The sequence below is a fragment of the Fusarium keratoplasticum genome, chromosome 5, assembly GCF_025433545.1.
Source record: "Fusarium keratoplasticum isolate Fu6.1 chromosome 5, whole genome shotgun sequence".
NCBI lineage: Eukaryota > Fungi > Ascomycota > Sordariomycetes > Hypocreales > Nectriaceae > Fusarium > Fusarium keratoplasticum.
This window is the reverse complement of record NC_070533.1, coordinates 177,423-192,016: the sequence shown is the minus strand read 5'-3', so window position 1 is coordinate 192,016 and position 14,594 is coordinate 177,423. Positions and strand designations below refer to the sequence as shown.

The 14,594-nt window shown below is 50.5% G+C and overlaps 4 protein-coding genes across 4 annotated transcripts; 2 read left to right on the top strand and 2 right to left on the bottom strand.

Moving 5' to 3' along the window:
• Positions 1-293: 293 nt before the first annotated feature.
• NCS57_00673400 (Amidohydro-3 domain-containing protein) lies at positions 294-2,318 on the bottom strand (the record flags this gene model as incomplete). Its single annotated transcript, XM_053056613.1, has 2 exons — positions 294-791; positions 840-2,318. 2 exons carry the CDS (start codon positions 2,316-2,318, stop codon positions 294-296), a joined length of 1,977 nt encoding a protein of 658 aa, XP_052912808.1.
• Positions 2,319-5,491: 3,173 nt separating this feature from the next.
• Positions 5,492-8,282, bottom strand: NCS57_00673300 (SGNH-hydro domain-containing protein; the record flags this gene model as incomplete). Its single annotated transcript, XM_053056612.1, has 11 exons — positions 8,003-8,282; positions 7,769-7,951; positions 7,448-7,718; positions 7,374-7,394; positions 7,251-7,320; positions 7,103-7,195; positions 6,924-7,048; positions 6,601-6,870; positions 6,227-6,546; positions 6,112-6,170; positions 5,492-6,061 (listed from the first exon to the last, which is right to left on the bottom strand). Exons 1-11 carry the CDS (start codon positions 8,253-8,255, stop codon positions 5,492-5,494), a joined length of 2,235 nt encoding a protein of 744 aa, XP_052912807.1. The 5' UTR covers positions 8,256-8,282.
• A 996-nt stretch (positions 8,283-9,278) lies between these two features.
• Positions 9,279-10,199, top strand: NCS57_00673200 (uncharacterized protein; the record flags this gene model as incomplete). The annotated part of the gene is made up of 2 exons (XM_053056611.1): positions 9,279-10,004; positions 10,059-10,199. 2 exons carry the CDS (start codon positions 9,279-9,281, stop codon positions 10,197-10,199), a joined length of 867 nt encoding a protein of 288 aa, XP_052912806.1.
• Positions 10,200-11,857: 1,658 nt separating this feature from the next.
• Positions 11,858-13,057, top strand: NCS57_00673100 (uncharacterized protein; the record flags this gene model as incomplete). Its single annotated transcript, XM_053056610.1, has 1 exon — positions 11,858-13,057. The coding sequence occupies one exon, from the start codon at positions 11,858-11,860 to the stop codon at positions 13,055-13,057; it is 1,200 nt and encodes a 399-aa protein (XP_052912805.1).
• Positions 13,058-14,594: the final 1,537 nt, after the last annotated feature.

The window sequence follows — 14,594 nt, the reverse complement described above, 5'->3', positions numbered from 1 at the left end:
GTTATTAAAGCCTTTTCATGCAGGGGAACGGTCCGGTGCACGCCATGGTCAAAGTGGCTGCATCCTACACGGAACTATTCCCAGCTACGGCATCAGGTGGATTTGTTGGGTTTCTGTCAGCTTCTCCATCAGGTAGTGGCCAGATTATAGATTGTGCATGACTCGGTTTCCACAGCAATCACTCTTTAATTCTGACAGAGGCGGAGCACACGATGGATTCATAAAAATAACGTCTCGTCCAAGCTCGTTCGGCTTGGCCGTTGGCTAAACGACGCAGACATAATTAACTGTTATCAGTGCTTGTGCACGCAGGCCCCCCTCTTCCTCAGCTTTGCTGCATTAGCCTTGCCCTCATCCGAGAGTGACTTGGCGGCGAAGCCTCCGATGGTGCGGCGGGCAAGCTTTGTGCTGGTCTTGTCGTCATTGGGGAACTTGGCCTTGACTCCAAAGTCTTGTCCGTCAGCCACATAAAGAACCTCTCCACCGACCATTGTGAGCAGAACGCGCTGTCGGCCAAGCTCTTCGTCGGAAACCTTGAAGAAGTTCTTTTCGAGAACGATGATATCCGCCAGCTTGCCGGTCTCGAGCGAGCCGATTTGCTTATCGGCCCGCAGGAAGCGGGCGCCGTTGATGGTGATTGAGTGAAGTGCAGACTTGCGAGAAATGCCCTCGCCTGCTGGGAAGACGCCCACAAAAGGTGGTCCTTGGCTGGCGGGCGAGTTGGGGTTTTCTGTGTCTCCCGATCGAGTCACGGCCACCTTGAGAGCAAGGAATTCGTCGAGGGGATCAATCTGCGATTCTTAGAAGGTGGAAACATCAAGAATTGGGCTAATACTCACTGGCCAGTCGCTTCCATACACAAGAGGTCGTCCGCCCTTCTCGAATTGAGCCCAGGCTTGCAGGTTGTCAAGTCGATCATCACCAATTGACTTGAACGTGTCGGGAATGTAGGAAGACGCAAGCTGCGCCCATTGGTAGCTGACGATCGGGTCAACACCGAGCTTGGCAAATCTTGGCCAATCCTTCTCATGGGAGAGCTCGTCGTGAGCGAGACCCAGCTTGAAGCTCTTTCGCGGATACTTCTTGCGGAACGACTCAGCCGCATTGAGACCAATTCGAACTGCAAGATCACCGTCAACGTGCAATTGGGCGTCAATGCCTGCCAAGAACAGAAGCTCAAGGGTCTTGGTGAGAATCTCAGGCTTCCAATATGGGTCGTTTAGCGAATCCGGATCAGGTGCCCACTTGTCGTCTGATCCGTTGACAGGAAGCAAGTATGGCTCGATGAGAGCAGCAGTGTTGGCGGGATAAGTAATGACACCGTCAATGAAGGCCTTGACAGCCTGCCATTTGGTGGTGGGCTTGGGTCCGATGGTGGTAGAGTCGTGGTATTCCTTGAAGAGAGCCACAACTTCTTTCACAAGAGCGGGCACATCGTCGAGAGTCTTTGGGGCCTCAATTCGCCAGTCAAAGTAGGCCCGCGATGTGAGGTTTCCCTCCTTCTTGAGGGCACTGAATACCGTGTGATGCTCCTTGGTTGCGGCGGCATCTTGGAAGGTGGTGATGCCGGCCTCACGCAGGAGCTTGAGAGCAGCACGGCCAGCTTCAAGATTCTCCTCCTCTGTGGCGGGAGGTGGTCCGACCAGGAGGTTGTATGCATCATCCTGAAGGACACCAGATGGCTCGTTGCTGCCAGGAAGGCGGACGATCTTGCCATTAGAGGGATCCTTGGTGCTGGCATCGATCTTGGAAAGGTCCAGCGCTCGTGAGTTGGCGATGACGGTGTGGTAGTCGCTGGAGCGGACTATGATGGGGCGCTTGGTGTTGAGCTTGTCGAGCTGAGCCTTGCCCACGGTGCCACTCTTATCAACGAGACCGGCGTAGTCCATGTTGACAACTTCAAGCCAGTCGTCGTCGGTCTTGTCGGTCTCACCATCAAGGCATCCTTGAATGTGCTTGATGACATCCTCGATGGGCAGAGTCTGGTAGCTAAGGTCGCATTTAAGAAGGAAGAGACCGCCAGAAAGGAGATGCATGTGGGAATCAACCAGTCCAGGCATAGCCATACGACCTTCAAGATCTACAACCTTGGTCTTCTTTCCAATATAGTTCTTGATCTTGTTTTCAGCTCCGACATAAGTGATCTTGCCGCCATGGATAGCTAATGCCGATACCGGGGTATCACAAGACCCCATGGTGTAGATGCTTCCATTTCGAAAAACAAGGTCGGCGGGCAGTGCAGCGGTTGAAGCTCCCGCAACGGGGTTCAAGGCAGCCAACAAGGCGCCAACACAAAGAGAGACAAGACCACGGGCCATGGCAGAGGGTGTACCAACGATGGGCAATGGAAAAGATGCGGCCTTGGAGAAACATCTCTGCCTTCTCGATGTGGGAAAAGCATCTATAAGTATCGATCGTGAACTGGTCCTTGCTCTCTGCAGCGGGGTTCAACCACGGATGATCAGCCAGCTACACCAACCTTGTCTTTACGAACGCTCAAGAACTATTGGCAGAGAATGAGGCCAGAATCTCAAGCATTGCAGACCACTTGCAGGAGTTCGTGCCTGGCGGCTATATCGCCCCGATTGGGAGTAGCGTGGCGGCTGAGTATGCTTGTTATGCGCCCTGGGCGTTGCAGGGGTCTTTGCTCATCGGACCCCGGACTTTGACCGCTGGGGTTAAGGTTTCAGGAATTGCGTCCTTTTACCCAGAGGGGGCTAGGAAGACCCTCAGTCTCACGATATAGCAGCTCTTCTATCATGACCGCCTCTTTTGGGATGCTCGGGAGATGCCTGTGGCCATATGGTGATAAGACTTTTTGTGATAGGTATTCGGTGTCCGTTGCGAACCCGAGATGATGCTACCATGTCCGTTCCCATCTTTACTGACAGATGATAGGCTCATCCTTCTCTCCAGTGCCCGGGCCACAGTTCTCCGTACTTTCCGGATACCTTGTAGCGCCCAGGGTAGAACATGCGTCGATGGTCTAGAACACTGACATATTATTCAGTTGGTCATGATCCCCCCGAACAGATAGAGTGGATATCAGACATAGCAGCAATTTGAGTAATGAGTGGAATAGAAGATCATTGAGATGAATTACCTGTTTAAATTAGATATCTTGTGCACCTCATGGCCTACAAGAGAATCCAAATCTCGCTACTTGAACACAATCCACCCCCGGATAATCTCTCAGATTGAGTTTGATCTTTGTATTGATACCCTCGCTATCCACCCATAAAGGTCACCCCCCACTGTTGAGCGGATATCTCGCTCGATTGGACTGTCATCGTCCGAGTCTAGGTTCTCAATCCACTCATGTTCGCGGATTGGTCTCTCCGCAATGGGAAACCCATCTTCGCCGCGAAGCCATGTAAAGATATTTCGGGTCACAGCTTCCGAGTTTTCGTCTTCCGAGTCGAGGTCATCGTAATAAAGCTCTTCATAGTTATCGATAATATCATCATGGTAATTTGAAATCTGACCATTCTTCGGGCGGAGGATAGTTGACTGAACACGGTCTCGACAGTACTGCTGTACCTCTTTCCCATCCTTGCAGGACCAGGTAAAGCATTTATACGCGAGACCATGAACCATACCACAAAGTGCGTGCTCGTGGACATCTAGATTCGTATCTTCAATTGCAGTGTAACCGAATGGCGGAAACGGGAAGAGGGGTGGTGTTGTGTAGTCGACGCCGTGCGAAAGATACAAGAGACGGCATTCGTCAGCACGAGAAATCTTGCCCTCGCTGATTATCTCCAAGAGCGCTGGAGCCTGAATGAATGATGCGAATGTCCCTGTCCATGCAGCTGCACTGAGATCAATAGGCCACCAAGCTCCCCGCGCTTCTCGAAAGGAACGGCTATGGGCTCCGGTCAGGAAGGCGCCAAGCCATAGAAAACCGAGTTCTAGGTCACGCTTCATCAGAGTCCGCAAGAGCTGATGTGAATCTTTGACTGCATCCAGAAATGCAAATGAGCCCTGTAGCCAGATCCCGCAGATGTTGGTTTCCACGTCAGGTTCGAAGAATATGCTGCCCAGAAGCGCCTTTAGGCCTCTTGGATTGCAGCTCAGCGTTAGAAGTCGGTCCAATTGATAATGGGCCTCAATGTCGAGCGGAGATGCTGTGGGTTCTCCCCTTTTCGGCTCTGATTGGCCTGTGAATTAGGGGATGGCAAGTTCAATTTGCCTGTTGTCGTACTTGGCGAGTGGAATCGACAGGGCTGCTGTGAGGGCTGCCTGACTTTGGTCATGGATATTGTGAATGTCGCAGTAATCAGACAAGTAACGAAGGGCCGTGGTCGACGAAGCTGCGGTGTGCTTACGGGCTAAGCTTGACGTCGTCGAGTTGTCTGCAATGATGAAAGACTGTTCTGAAGCAAGTTTGACAGTCCAAGGAGAGTGCAGAACCCCCTTGGAGCTGCAAACTTTTGCATCCCAACCGTTTCCTTCCGTCAAGATGGAATTCCACCAGTTCACAGCGCTCTCATCGACCTGGCCAAGATTAATAGAGACAATGGGTTTGCCTGTTTCCGGCATCCCTGAGCAATTAGAGGCATCTTGATTGGTTTGGGAAATGCATGCCCCCGGGATGAGTTCGGCCCATCGCGCTGAGAGGACATAGGCCCAGGCCAGCATCAGTATCGGGATGTGATTGTTGTCTGTGCTAAAGAAATCCGGTAGAATTGTCGTTGAACGGCGTGGATCTGAAGTCAAAATAAGCCGAGTCTTTTCCTTCCAGGCAACTTGGAAACGGGTCTCATCTCTGAAAGAAGGGAGATGCAGACCATCCTCGCTCGCGAGCCATGTGGTTCGTCCCCTTGCAACGGCAACATTGCTAAAGGTGCCTATATGAATATTCTCGGGGAAATAGGGGTGGTTTGGAAATGCCGTTTCCAGGCGCAACAAGCAACTCATTGGTAGTGTTGAGTCTTGCGACGCCAACTCGCACAGCGTGGACCATGTCCTGTAGGCTCGCTCGAACATGGCTCGAGTAGCCTGCTCTCCAGGACGAATCGCATCCTCCATGTTTCACAATGTGAAAAGACAAATGGGCAAGCGAGGCAGTTCCGGGAGGACGGGAGATCGATGTGAGCGTTTGAGGATAAACAAAGCAATGCATACAGGTGCCTAGGTCAAGATGCCTGCGGATATTTCTCGGGTAACAGGAATACTTCATACCTCCATGACTACCGAGCAGATACTGTTACAGCATTCCTTGACGCCAAAGGTGGTCAATTGTACAGCCTGCTTAATCTATGATAAGGTATATGCCCTCAATATTTAATGCCAAGAAAATCCAAAGACGCCCGCATCGCCATCCAAAACCATGCACAGCTTAACGACTCCTATGCCAATCCCTCGTGTACACGCAAATCCCACTCTTCCCGGCATGCAGCGCAATCTCGCCAGCGCTTTCAAACAGAACAACTTTTGTACATGGTCTATTTAGCCCCCCCAATCATTCAGTGTCTCGAATGTACCCACTTCAGGGGACAGCAGCTGGCTTGCTGGGCTCAGGCGCAGGAGCGGGCTTTTTAACTCCTCCGTATCTGTGGCCGTCACCACTGGGTAAAACCGGATCATCTCCAATGGGTTCCGTAACCCACGACGGGGGGATTTGAGTAAGGTAGTCGTACCACCAATCACCCATCTTGTGATAGCCGTCGGGTTTTGGATGAATGCAGTCGTATAGTTGATCCAGCGGGAAATCGGTAAAGTCGACGGCAAGGATACGTCTACCTTGCAGTCTACGTTCTTTGACGAGGCTGGGAATCATGCTGATGAATGCCTTGTGATTGACTGACTTGTGAGGGTCGCAGGTCGGTAGAATCATGGCCACGAGCATCACGGCATCGGGGCACGCCAGAAACATCTGGTCGATCAAAGCACCTAGGCGATCTGCCATCCCTTGAGGGTCGTTTCCTTCTGTTGAGTACCGGGCTCTGTCTTCCAGATCGTTTGTTCCCGCGTGGAGAAGGATGAGGTTAGGACGATGTAACAGAGAGGGATCGACGTGATCCGCCATGAACTGGATCGTCTTTCCCGGCCAAGCAGCCTAGTTTACAATTAACCATCTATCTCATGGGGGTATTCGCCAGCACTCACAAAGTTTCCGTTTTCCATAGTTCCGGCTGCTCTTGCACCGGCAAAGACAACGGTGTTTTCTAGCGAGAGTGTCAGTACGTTGGCGATGCAGCATGTGAAAGTCCCTGAATCTTACGTGTAAGGTGCTCCTTTAGCCTTCCTCGGTAACCATTGCCATCACCGCCATCACCCGCCTCATGGCGACCATACGTGATCGAGTCACCGACAGGAAGAATTCTGAGTTTGACGCCATTTTGTATCAACTCGCCCGTCTTGGCTCCCTGATGTGTCAGGTATGTTGTAGGTCCGGAATCAGCACGGCATGAACCCATCTCAGTGACCAGCGGGAGTTCGCCGTAGCCATTGACCTTGTTGTTTTGGCTCATCATGTCGAAGATAATGCGATTCGCAATGACCTGGTGGAGGAGAACCTGAGGATGGAAAGCTCGAGCATATCTGCAGCTGCAATTTAGTGGTCGCCAAACAATGAGCAGTCGACAGAAATCTTACCCGTCAGGCAGGACGTTAGGAATCCGCCATCCCCCATCAGATGATTTTGAATCATCATCTCCTGTCGGTATGTTAAAGTCACTCAACGCAGTGCCATTCGCGTTCTGGTCAAAGGTGAACTTGGCCTCCGGGCCCATAGCAAGGGCAATATGAGCAAAGACATTCTGGGAGCCAGAAAATGTCTTGTTTCCAGGGCGGTCCTCGGATCGGTCAAAAGGGGTCTTATCCGCCTGGTCCACGGTGTTGAGCTCGTAAAACATAAGGCCAAACCTATGGTAAAGTTAGCATTCTCGGCATAGATTATCCAACCGCCCAATGAGTACCTGGTGCTTTTCTTTGACGTCCTCTCATCAACCCCGTCTTCACAGTATCGTCCCCCAAGGTCTCCTACTATCGAGTCATAATCAACGAACTGGACACTTGAACCAGCTCTCTCCACGGCTGATGCCTGTGTGGTATGTATTAGAGATGGTTCCAAGGAGCGCAATCAGGCAAGTCCTACCAGCTTCTCGTTGATCAGATCTACGAGGTCATTAATCTTCTTCCGCAGGTCAACTGTGAGATGCTCCGTGTTTCTTGCATAGTCGTGTGATTCCTACGCATATTAGATCTGTGATTCAGCTTGTTGGTTTCTGCAAATCACAACTGACCTCTGTCCACGTCGACCAGGACACCCTGTTGCACGACTCGGTCATGGTTGTCGAGAAAAACTTGGCGTATCTATCGAACATTTAGCCGCAAGTTATGGAACAAGGAAGTCGCCCAATTGTTACCCAGTATAATAGATCGTACCACTGACAATTCCGTTAGTAACTGCAATGAACTCAAGCCAGAGAAGGATGCCTACTCGCGTGCCAGCTTGCGCTTAGCTTCAGTCAAGACATCATCAACCTTGTGGCCAAAGTCGTCACTCTCGACAATCTCCCGGGAAATCTCTAACTGTTCGTCACAGGTTCGCGTCAACTCCTCAATTTGGAACTCGGCCAGATGTGGATAGTCCTTCAGGAGCCCAGGAATGGAATTTCCCAGTTTATCAAATGCCTTTTCCGATGAGTCGAAAGATGCCCACTGATAGATGCAATGATTCAAAATGTTGACAAATTCGGCATCGTTGGCACCTAGCATTGTGTTAGATTGCGTTTGTCGGCAAGTCAGCTCTCAAACTTACCAGCAGAGACCAAGATGACCTGTTGACCCTTGTCGATTTGAGGAAGCTGCCGCTTCGTGACATCTTCTAGGGTGGCCCCAGAACATGATTGGAACTGGAATCTTCTCTTAGACTTGTCGCCAAGCCTGCCGTCCTGGTTGACTAGACTAGGATAGGCATTGTCGTGTCGACCACAGCTCCAGTCTAAGACCATGTCAGATGCTTGTCTGTTTGAGAAGAACACGGAAAACTCACCGCTCTGTGGATCGAATCCTTGACCTGCGTCTCCAAGCCGAATTCCAGCGCCAATTCCCGCCGAATACGAATCTCCGATGGCAGCAAGTTTCGTGATGTATGAAAGGTCACTGGCGTCCCACGAGTCAACGTCATCAAACTGATTTCCGTCTCTGGGGACCAGCATTGACCCCAGGCTCGGAAACGGCGGGAAAGGAGTTGCCTGTTGGATGAGCGCGGTGATGGCCAGGCAATGCCATACTAGGCGACTCATCTTGAAAGGCCAAACGAGAGACGTAGGCAAAGAGAAAAATGGGCGAAGTGAGTGTGATGAATGCATTGGGACCAACCAAGGCGTGGAGCCAGTGGCTGGAGCTAAACTGTCGGTGGCGGCCTGAGGCACCCACCCCTGTTCAGCAAATGTCCGTCCATAGATGAGCCAGGAGGTAAGCAGGCTCTAGAAGGACGGATATTGTCAATGTTGGTACGCCACAGCGAAGGATCAACTAATTAAAAGAGCTGAGTAAAGCCACGGTAGGTTGATTGAGACCCCTATTTCCCATGAAGCAATGCGCTGGCCTTTGCTGGACATTTCTCTAGCCTTGGTGAATCCCCTCTATTGGATTAGCGTCAACACAGTACGCGGCAAGTTCAAATAATGCCAGAGAAGAGATGTCACCTTGGGCGCCCAGAGCCTTGGAGGCAGGGGGATCGGCCGCGTTCCAGGGGCTGGGGATGCCGTGACAGCCGTGGCACTCCGCGCCAAGTCGCGATTGTGTATTTTTAACCTTTGATTATCGCCAATCTGCTGTTGGTCCATGAGCTCGCTCTGCGGTGGGGAATGACCTGAGTGAGACTAGCTCAGGGGTCTGGCCGCACTGTTTGCTCTGGCTCAGAGGCCTGGACTTTTTAACGCGAGGCCTCTGGCGCGTCAAAGTGCGCTTGTGCTAGAACGAATCAGTCCTGTGGCTTTTGATAGAGGCTTCAATGGCGGCTTCTCACTGGCCCCTTGACCCCTGCTAGATTGCCAAGTGGCACACCTTCAGGGGCCTTGTTCGGGCTAATCCGTAAACAAAAACCAGGCAATAGCCGAGACAGATGAGATGCGACCGGAGATCCATCTGACAATCTGACACCTCAAGGATTAAACGTTTCTTTCGTCGTGATCGCGCTCTGGATGGAAGCCCGTAATTCCGGTATGAGACTCGACTCACTCACAATCGCAGCATTCCATCATGTCCCAGTCTTGCTAATACCCATACAGACCTCTAGCTCAGGGCCTCCCCGCCTCTTCAACATGATCATCGCAGCCTCGCGAGCCTTGGCCTTGCTGGTCTCTGTCGTGCTCTGCGCATTGATCGACGATGTGCTAGGGGCCGGCAAAGGCTCAAAGAAGCCTTATGTGCTCCCAGAAACGGAGCCACGGGTTTCTGGCAATCTTCAAGTCAAGGTCGATTGGCCACTGGTGGCGAACAAGTGGCCCAACCAGTCTCCGAGTGTATCCTCACTCTCTCACTATTGGGTGACGACCAGCCACATCAAGTCGATTCCCAAATCTCTGTCCGACGGTCAACTGCTACAGCTGGCTATGGATGCCTATGGCGAAATGGCCGATGCCATCAAGGCTTACGGCGCCAGCCAGGACGCGAGGCCTTCCGCCATGACTGCATTGGCCTTTGACGATGAAGTCATTTTGGCTTCTTCGCAGAAGGGATACGGGTCCTATTCGTATGACCTAGAGCATACACCGGTCTATTCAGCATTGAAGCTCTGCCAACTTGCCAAAGTAACATCAAAAAGTGTAGGCGGGCTGGGTGGCAATCAAGCCATGTGCGGCCAGGTCACGGCCCTTCAACTATATCACCGCCAATATCCCGGCAGAAAAGATTTCAAGGGAAGAAACGCCAGGATAGTCACCGTATCTTCTCAAGAATCAACCGAGGGGGATAAGAATGGTAACAAGATGGGACAAGTCAAGTGGGTCGACACTTGTCCTCAGCCGGCGACTCAGGGCGGTCCAATGGTACGTTTTCCGGAAACATCGAGAGTTGAGCAATTCACATCTAACACAAAATAGGCCGATTGGGGTTGTGATAAGGTGCTGGGTCAGCAACGCGTTAGAAAGATCCCGAGCCCGGAGACAAGGGGCAGGAAGTACGTGGCTCAACCCTATGATATTAAAGGGGCGACAAAAGGACAGGTTCAGCTATGTCAGTAGAGAATAGAAAGTTTGCGTTGATATCATATTATTTGGCAAAGAACCGATTCCGAGATCCATAATATGCGATAGAATTGTTCATGATTCAAATTACTAGTACCTACCCGGTTAGGCAAGCCAACTCCGAATCTTCTCATGCTCTCTTTAGATCCTTTGGAAGCTAGCTTTTGGTTATTTGATTATATATTTGCTTCTTCTGATTGACTTTGGTGTTTGAATTTGCCTTGCTCGAAAACGATATCTCAAGTCCTGGCAGCTGCCTACCCTAAAGCCAAACCCATCATGCCCAGGTGACTGGGTTTCAAACACATCGAAAAAAGCTTTGAGTATTTTATGCTGAATGAGACTTTGTTACTGTGGTAATATTGTTGATATATATTTCTTTACTGCCGGGCAAGAAAATACGGCCTTGCTATACGAAATCGGAATTATTGAGTGTGGCAAATAGCTAGCCTCACCGACAAATTACACACAAGTGGGCGCTTTCCTGCTTCTCCCCGCCAGCGATAATACGGCTGTTCTATCACCCTACCTAATTAACTAAGCTCTCTTTCATCCACTTGGGAATTGTGACCTAGTCCGTCTTGGTGGTGATGTGTCGACATAGGGTTTTCATACCGATGTCCAGCGATCGCAACGCCCTCCAAATCGGAGGCAATTCCGTAGGTTATCAAGGGACAATAATGCTGTGCACTTTTTGACTTTCAGCCAAGCCTCGGTTAACGGAAGAAATAAGGTTGTGACAACTGTTGGTTGGTTGTGGTCCATGGACACCCCTGAGCCGAGATTACAACCAGCTTCCGAGTCACTGACCCCTTCACCAACACAGTTGCTGAGAAGACTTGAGGAGGCAACAGACGGAATCATTACGGAAGGTCTGGCATAGTGTAAACAATGGGGTGCAACATCTCGGGCGATGCCTGAAAAGGTTCGCTCAATATTTATATTTAAAAAACCCACAACTATAGATAAAGAAGTCTAAGTATTAGTGAATGAACCCCACGTGCTTCTCATTGGGCTCATGATAAATTCACGTTGAAGTGGTGGGGTTTCATATTTAAGCGTGAATGGAAACACCATGTCATACGAGGTTGTTGGTTGTCCACAACACGCTCGGGCATTGCCTCTTTCATTCGCCACGTGAAGCGAGGGTCGGCCAGGGGGTCTGGGTTAAGAACCGAGTAAACCCCGAGGCATTCTTTTTTCACTCTCCTGAACGTTACGAGCATATCTACGACTCTACTCACCGCAGCCTTAAGACCTGTCGACTACAGAGGCCGAGCTATATATTAGCCTATTGTATGCACGCAAAACTCTTTTCCCTGCCGCACATTATTAAAATCGCTCACTATGCCTGACGAACCTGACCACTCGGTATCCGAATTCTGGCTACGCCTGGACATGGCCCTCACCGAGAATGACACGTCTCCGTCTGGGCCTGCCAAGGAAAAAGCTAGCAAACGAGGGAACATTCCCCTCCCCATTATCAAAAAAGTCCTCTATAATCGAAACCCCCTTAAAGATATTGGACTTTGGAGTTCAGACCTCCCTCTGGAGCCTCAAATGGTTGCCGCTTTTTTATCGTTCGCCAGAGGGGGCCATCTCCCCGAGGGCCGCCAAACGATTCTGCCACTGGCTACGAAGGAGGAACTTACCACATGACCAAACCATATTCTCAGTGGGCACCTGCTGAGTATCATCATCTCGGGCAGGCCGCGGTCACTTCCATCGCTAGCCGGCTCAACCTCACCAAGGACGACGAAAAACTTCCACCTATCGCCACTGAGCTCTATACCATGAAAAAGAGAATATGGGAGGGCATTCCGCCCTTGTCAGAGAGACGCTGGAAGGAACTGGACCTTGACAATACGTGGAATTTTCCAATGGCTTGTCGTTACATCGTGGCCGTCATCGACGTCTTCCAATACCTGAACGAAGGCTGGATGAAAAAAGCTATGCGGACTGTCTACAATCGGATCTGGGACGACCTGCACGACTGCGAGGAAGCTATCAACGCCTGTCGAAGATTGGCGGCCAACGGGGGCGATTTCAAGGAGATATCGTTGACCGCCCTCTGGTATCAGCATACCAAATCCCACTTTGACTCCATGTGTGAAATGGCCCATGGATGGGTCACTGAGCACATCCAACGTCTTCTGCAGCCAGTGCTAGACCAGCTCGCCTCCCACAGCCCAACACATGAAAGCGAAGCCGACGAGGTACAGTGGGATCTGACCAACAAGATTTACGACCTTCTCGTTAATGGCGCATATGCTGATTACACGATATTCCTACCGATGGAAGGATACAAAGGTAGCAACATACCGCTTCAGAGACCACTGGGCTCGGAACCACCGGGAGGCTTCCGTGAAGAGCCCATTTCCTTTTCCCTCCATCTTTTGAAACGAAAATCTGACTACATGGGGCGTTGGTACTATCTAAAACGGAAAGAAGAATACGAGACCTATGAAAGAGTAGGAATAAGTCCAATAGGGCTGGAGAGCAATGACACCGTGAGACTCCTAATCGGGTGTCATAGCCAGCTCGATGCACAGGCTCAATGCCGAAGAGAGCTGCGTGGGGAACCTCAAGAACTAGATCTCGACCCTTGGTTGGATTTGACAAAGACATACTTGGGGTATGGCCATCGGAGATGTGGTTTCGTCGCGTATCGGCTGTGCCATAGCCACACTCTTGAGGCATGGAACGATTTCAAGGCCAAGTTTGAGTCGGACATCTTCGATTGGGGCAGAGATGTGAAGGGTATCGACGATGTCCGTGCTGCTTGCAAGATTCACTGGCTGGATGGCCAAGAGCTTGGGATCCCTGAGGGGGATATCGAGGCTGCCAAGAAGTAAGTTGTCCCTGACCAAGAACCTAAATTTTGGTTATCTTACATCTAACCCTAGGCACTTTCACAAACACATCGACTCAGAGGATGCTCGCGGTGCCCACAAGAGCGCGTTTCTGGTCATCGACGAACATGTCGTCAAATCGTACCTCGACCCTGTCAGTGGGGGTGAAAAATTCGTCCTAGCAGTAGACCCAGATTTTGATCCCAAGACAAACTCTGAAGATAGAAGGCGTTCTAACTACGAGGGGAATGTGAGGGTGCTTGGAAGTGTCCTGTGGGATGACGTAGGGGCGTTACTCATCACACAGAGTGCCCTCCTTGACGAGATCTGGCCGCTTGCTATGAACCGCCCTCATGGAATTTATGAAGGCTCAAGGGTAACACCTGTTCTGAAGTTTTCATCGTATGAGGAATTGCTGGGATTTCAAATACGTTGCGCTATCCTCCCGGGGCTGGTGCCATCTGTGAAGCTGGGCCTCTGGCTGATGGCACGTTATCGACGAAGACGTTGAAACTCCCCGTGTTTTCTGACTGGAAGCTACTTCATGAATGAGAGCTTTATTAATAACTATGTATTTATTTTTATTGCGGGAGTGAATCTAATGCCATTTGGATTTTACTTAACCTTGATCGCTCTAAAGCGTGTGACATGAGAAGCTCAACATCTGCCAGTGGTCGGGGCAATTATATAAGAACGCCGAACTTTGGAACCAACGAGCTTGAGCAGGTCGAAGTGTCGGGTCATCTGAGAACCCGAGAATGGATGCAGCAAGAGGGTGTAAGTGTTCCACTGAATTTTGCGAGAATAGACATTTTTAATTCACTTGGACAGTGTGATTAACGCCCAGCTTTTCATCATTATTCGTTACGTCTGCATACCCGGTCGTTTCGCTAACGACTGGTTCTCTCTGTCTCCAGGATGGTTGCCCAATTCTGTGGATAACATGGATGCAGAAAGGTTACCCATGTTCTCGCCGAAGGTGAAATATGGTCCGTTCAGTGTATGCACCACAATTGAAGACTGTTGATAATATATTCTTCACGTGATGTGCTTTCTTTGCCTTGTTCCTCTCAACATCTCAGGCCCAACGCTATCACTCCGATTCCCTGGACGTATCGGTCATTTCTACACCCAGACAAACGCCACCACCTCACGCCAGCCTAAAATAATAACGGGACACAGCTTGTTGTGCTGATGACTCTACTTTTCTGTTTCTAAGTTCGATCTTCTGGCTCGGTTAACCCATCAAGGGCCGGACTTCAACTATAATAAAGAATACTAATGTGATCATGTCCAAAGGATGCTTAGTCTATACTGCATTTCTTTACCCAGTGCTCGATGCCATTGCACTGAGAAAGGAATAGGATGCCCATTTACTAGCAGCTAGGCAACTAATTTTTTTGTCAAGGCAAGCGCAATCATCAGGCATATCAGTCAATCACAATGCATGCCCCCTGAGATTAGTCGCCCAGTGGTTGAGGTGCATTAAGCGCCTCCTTCAAGCCACAACAACTTTCAGCTCCTCGAGTTTGCCCAATTA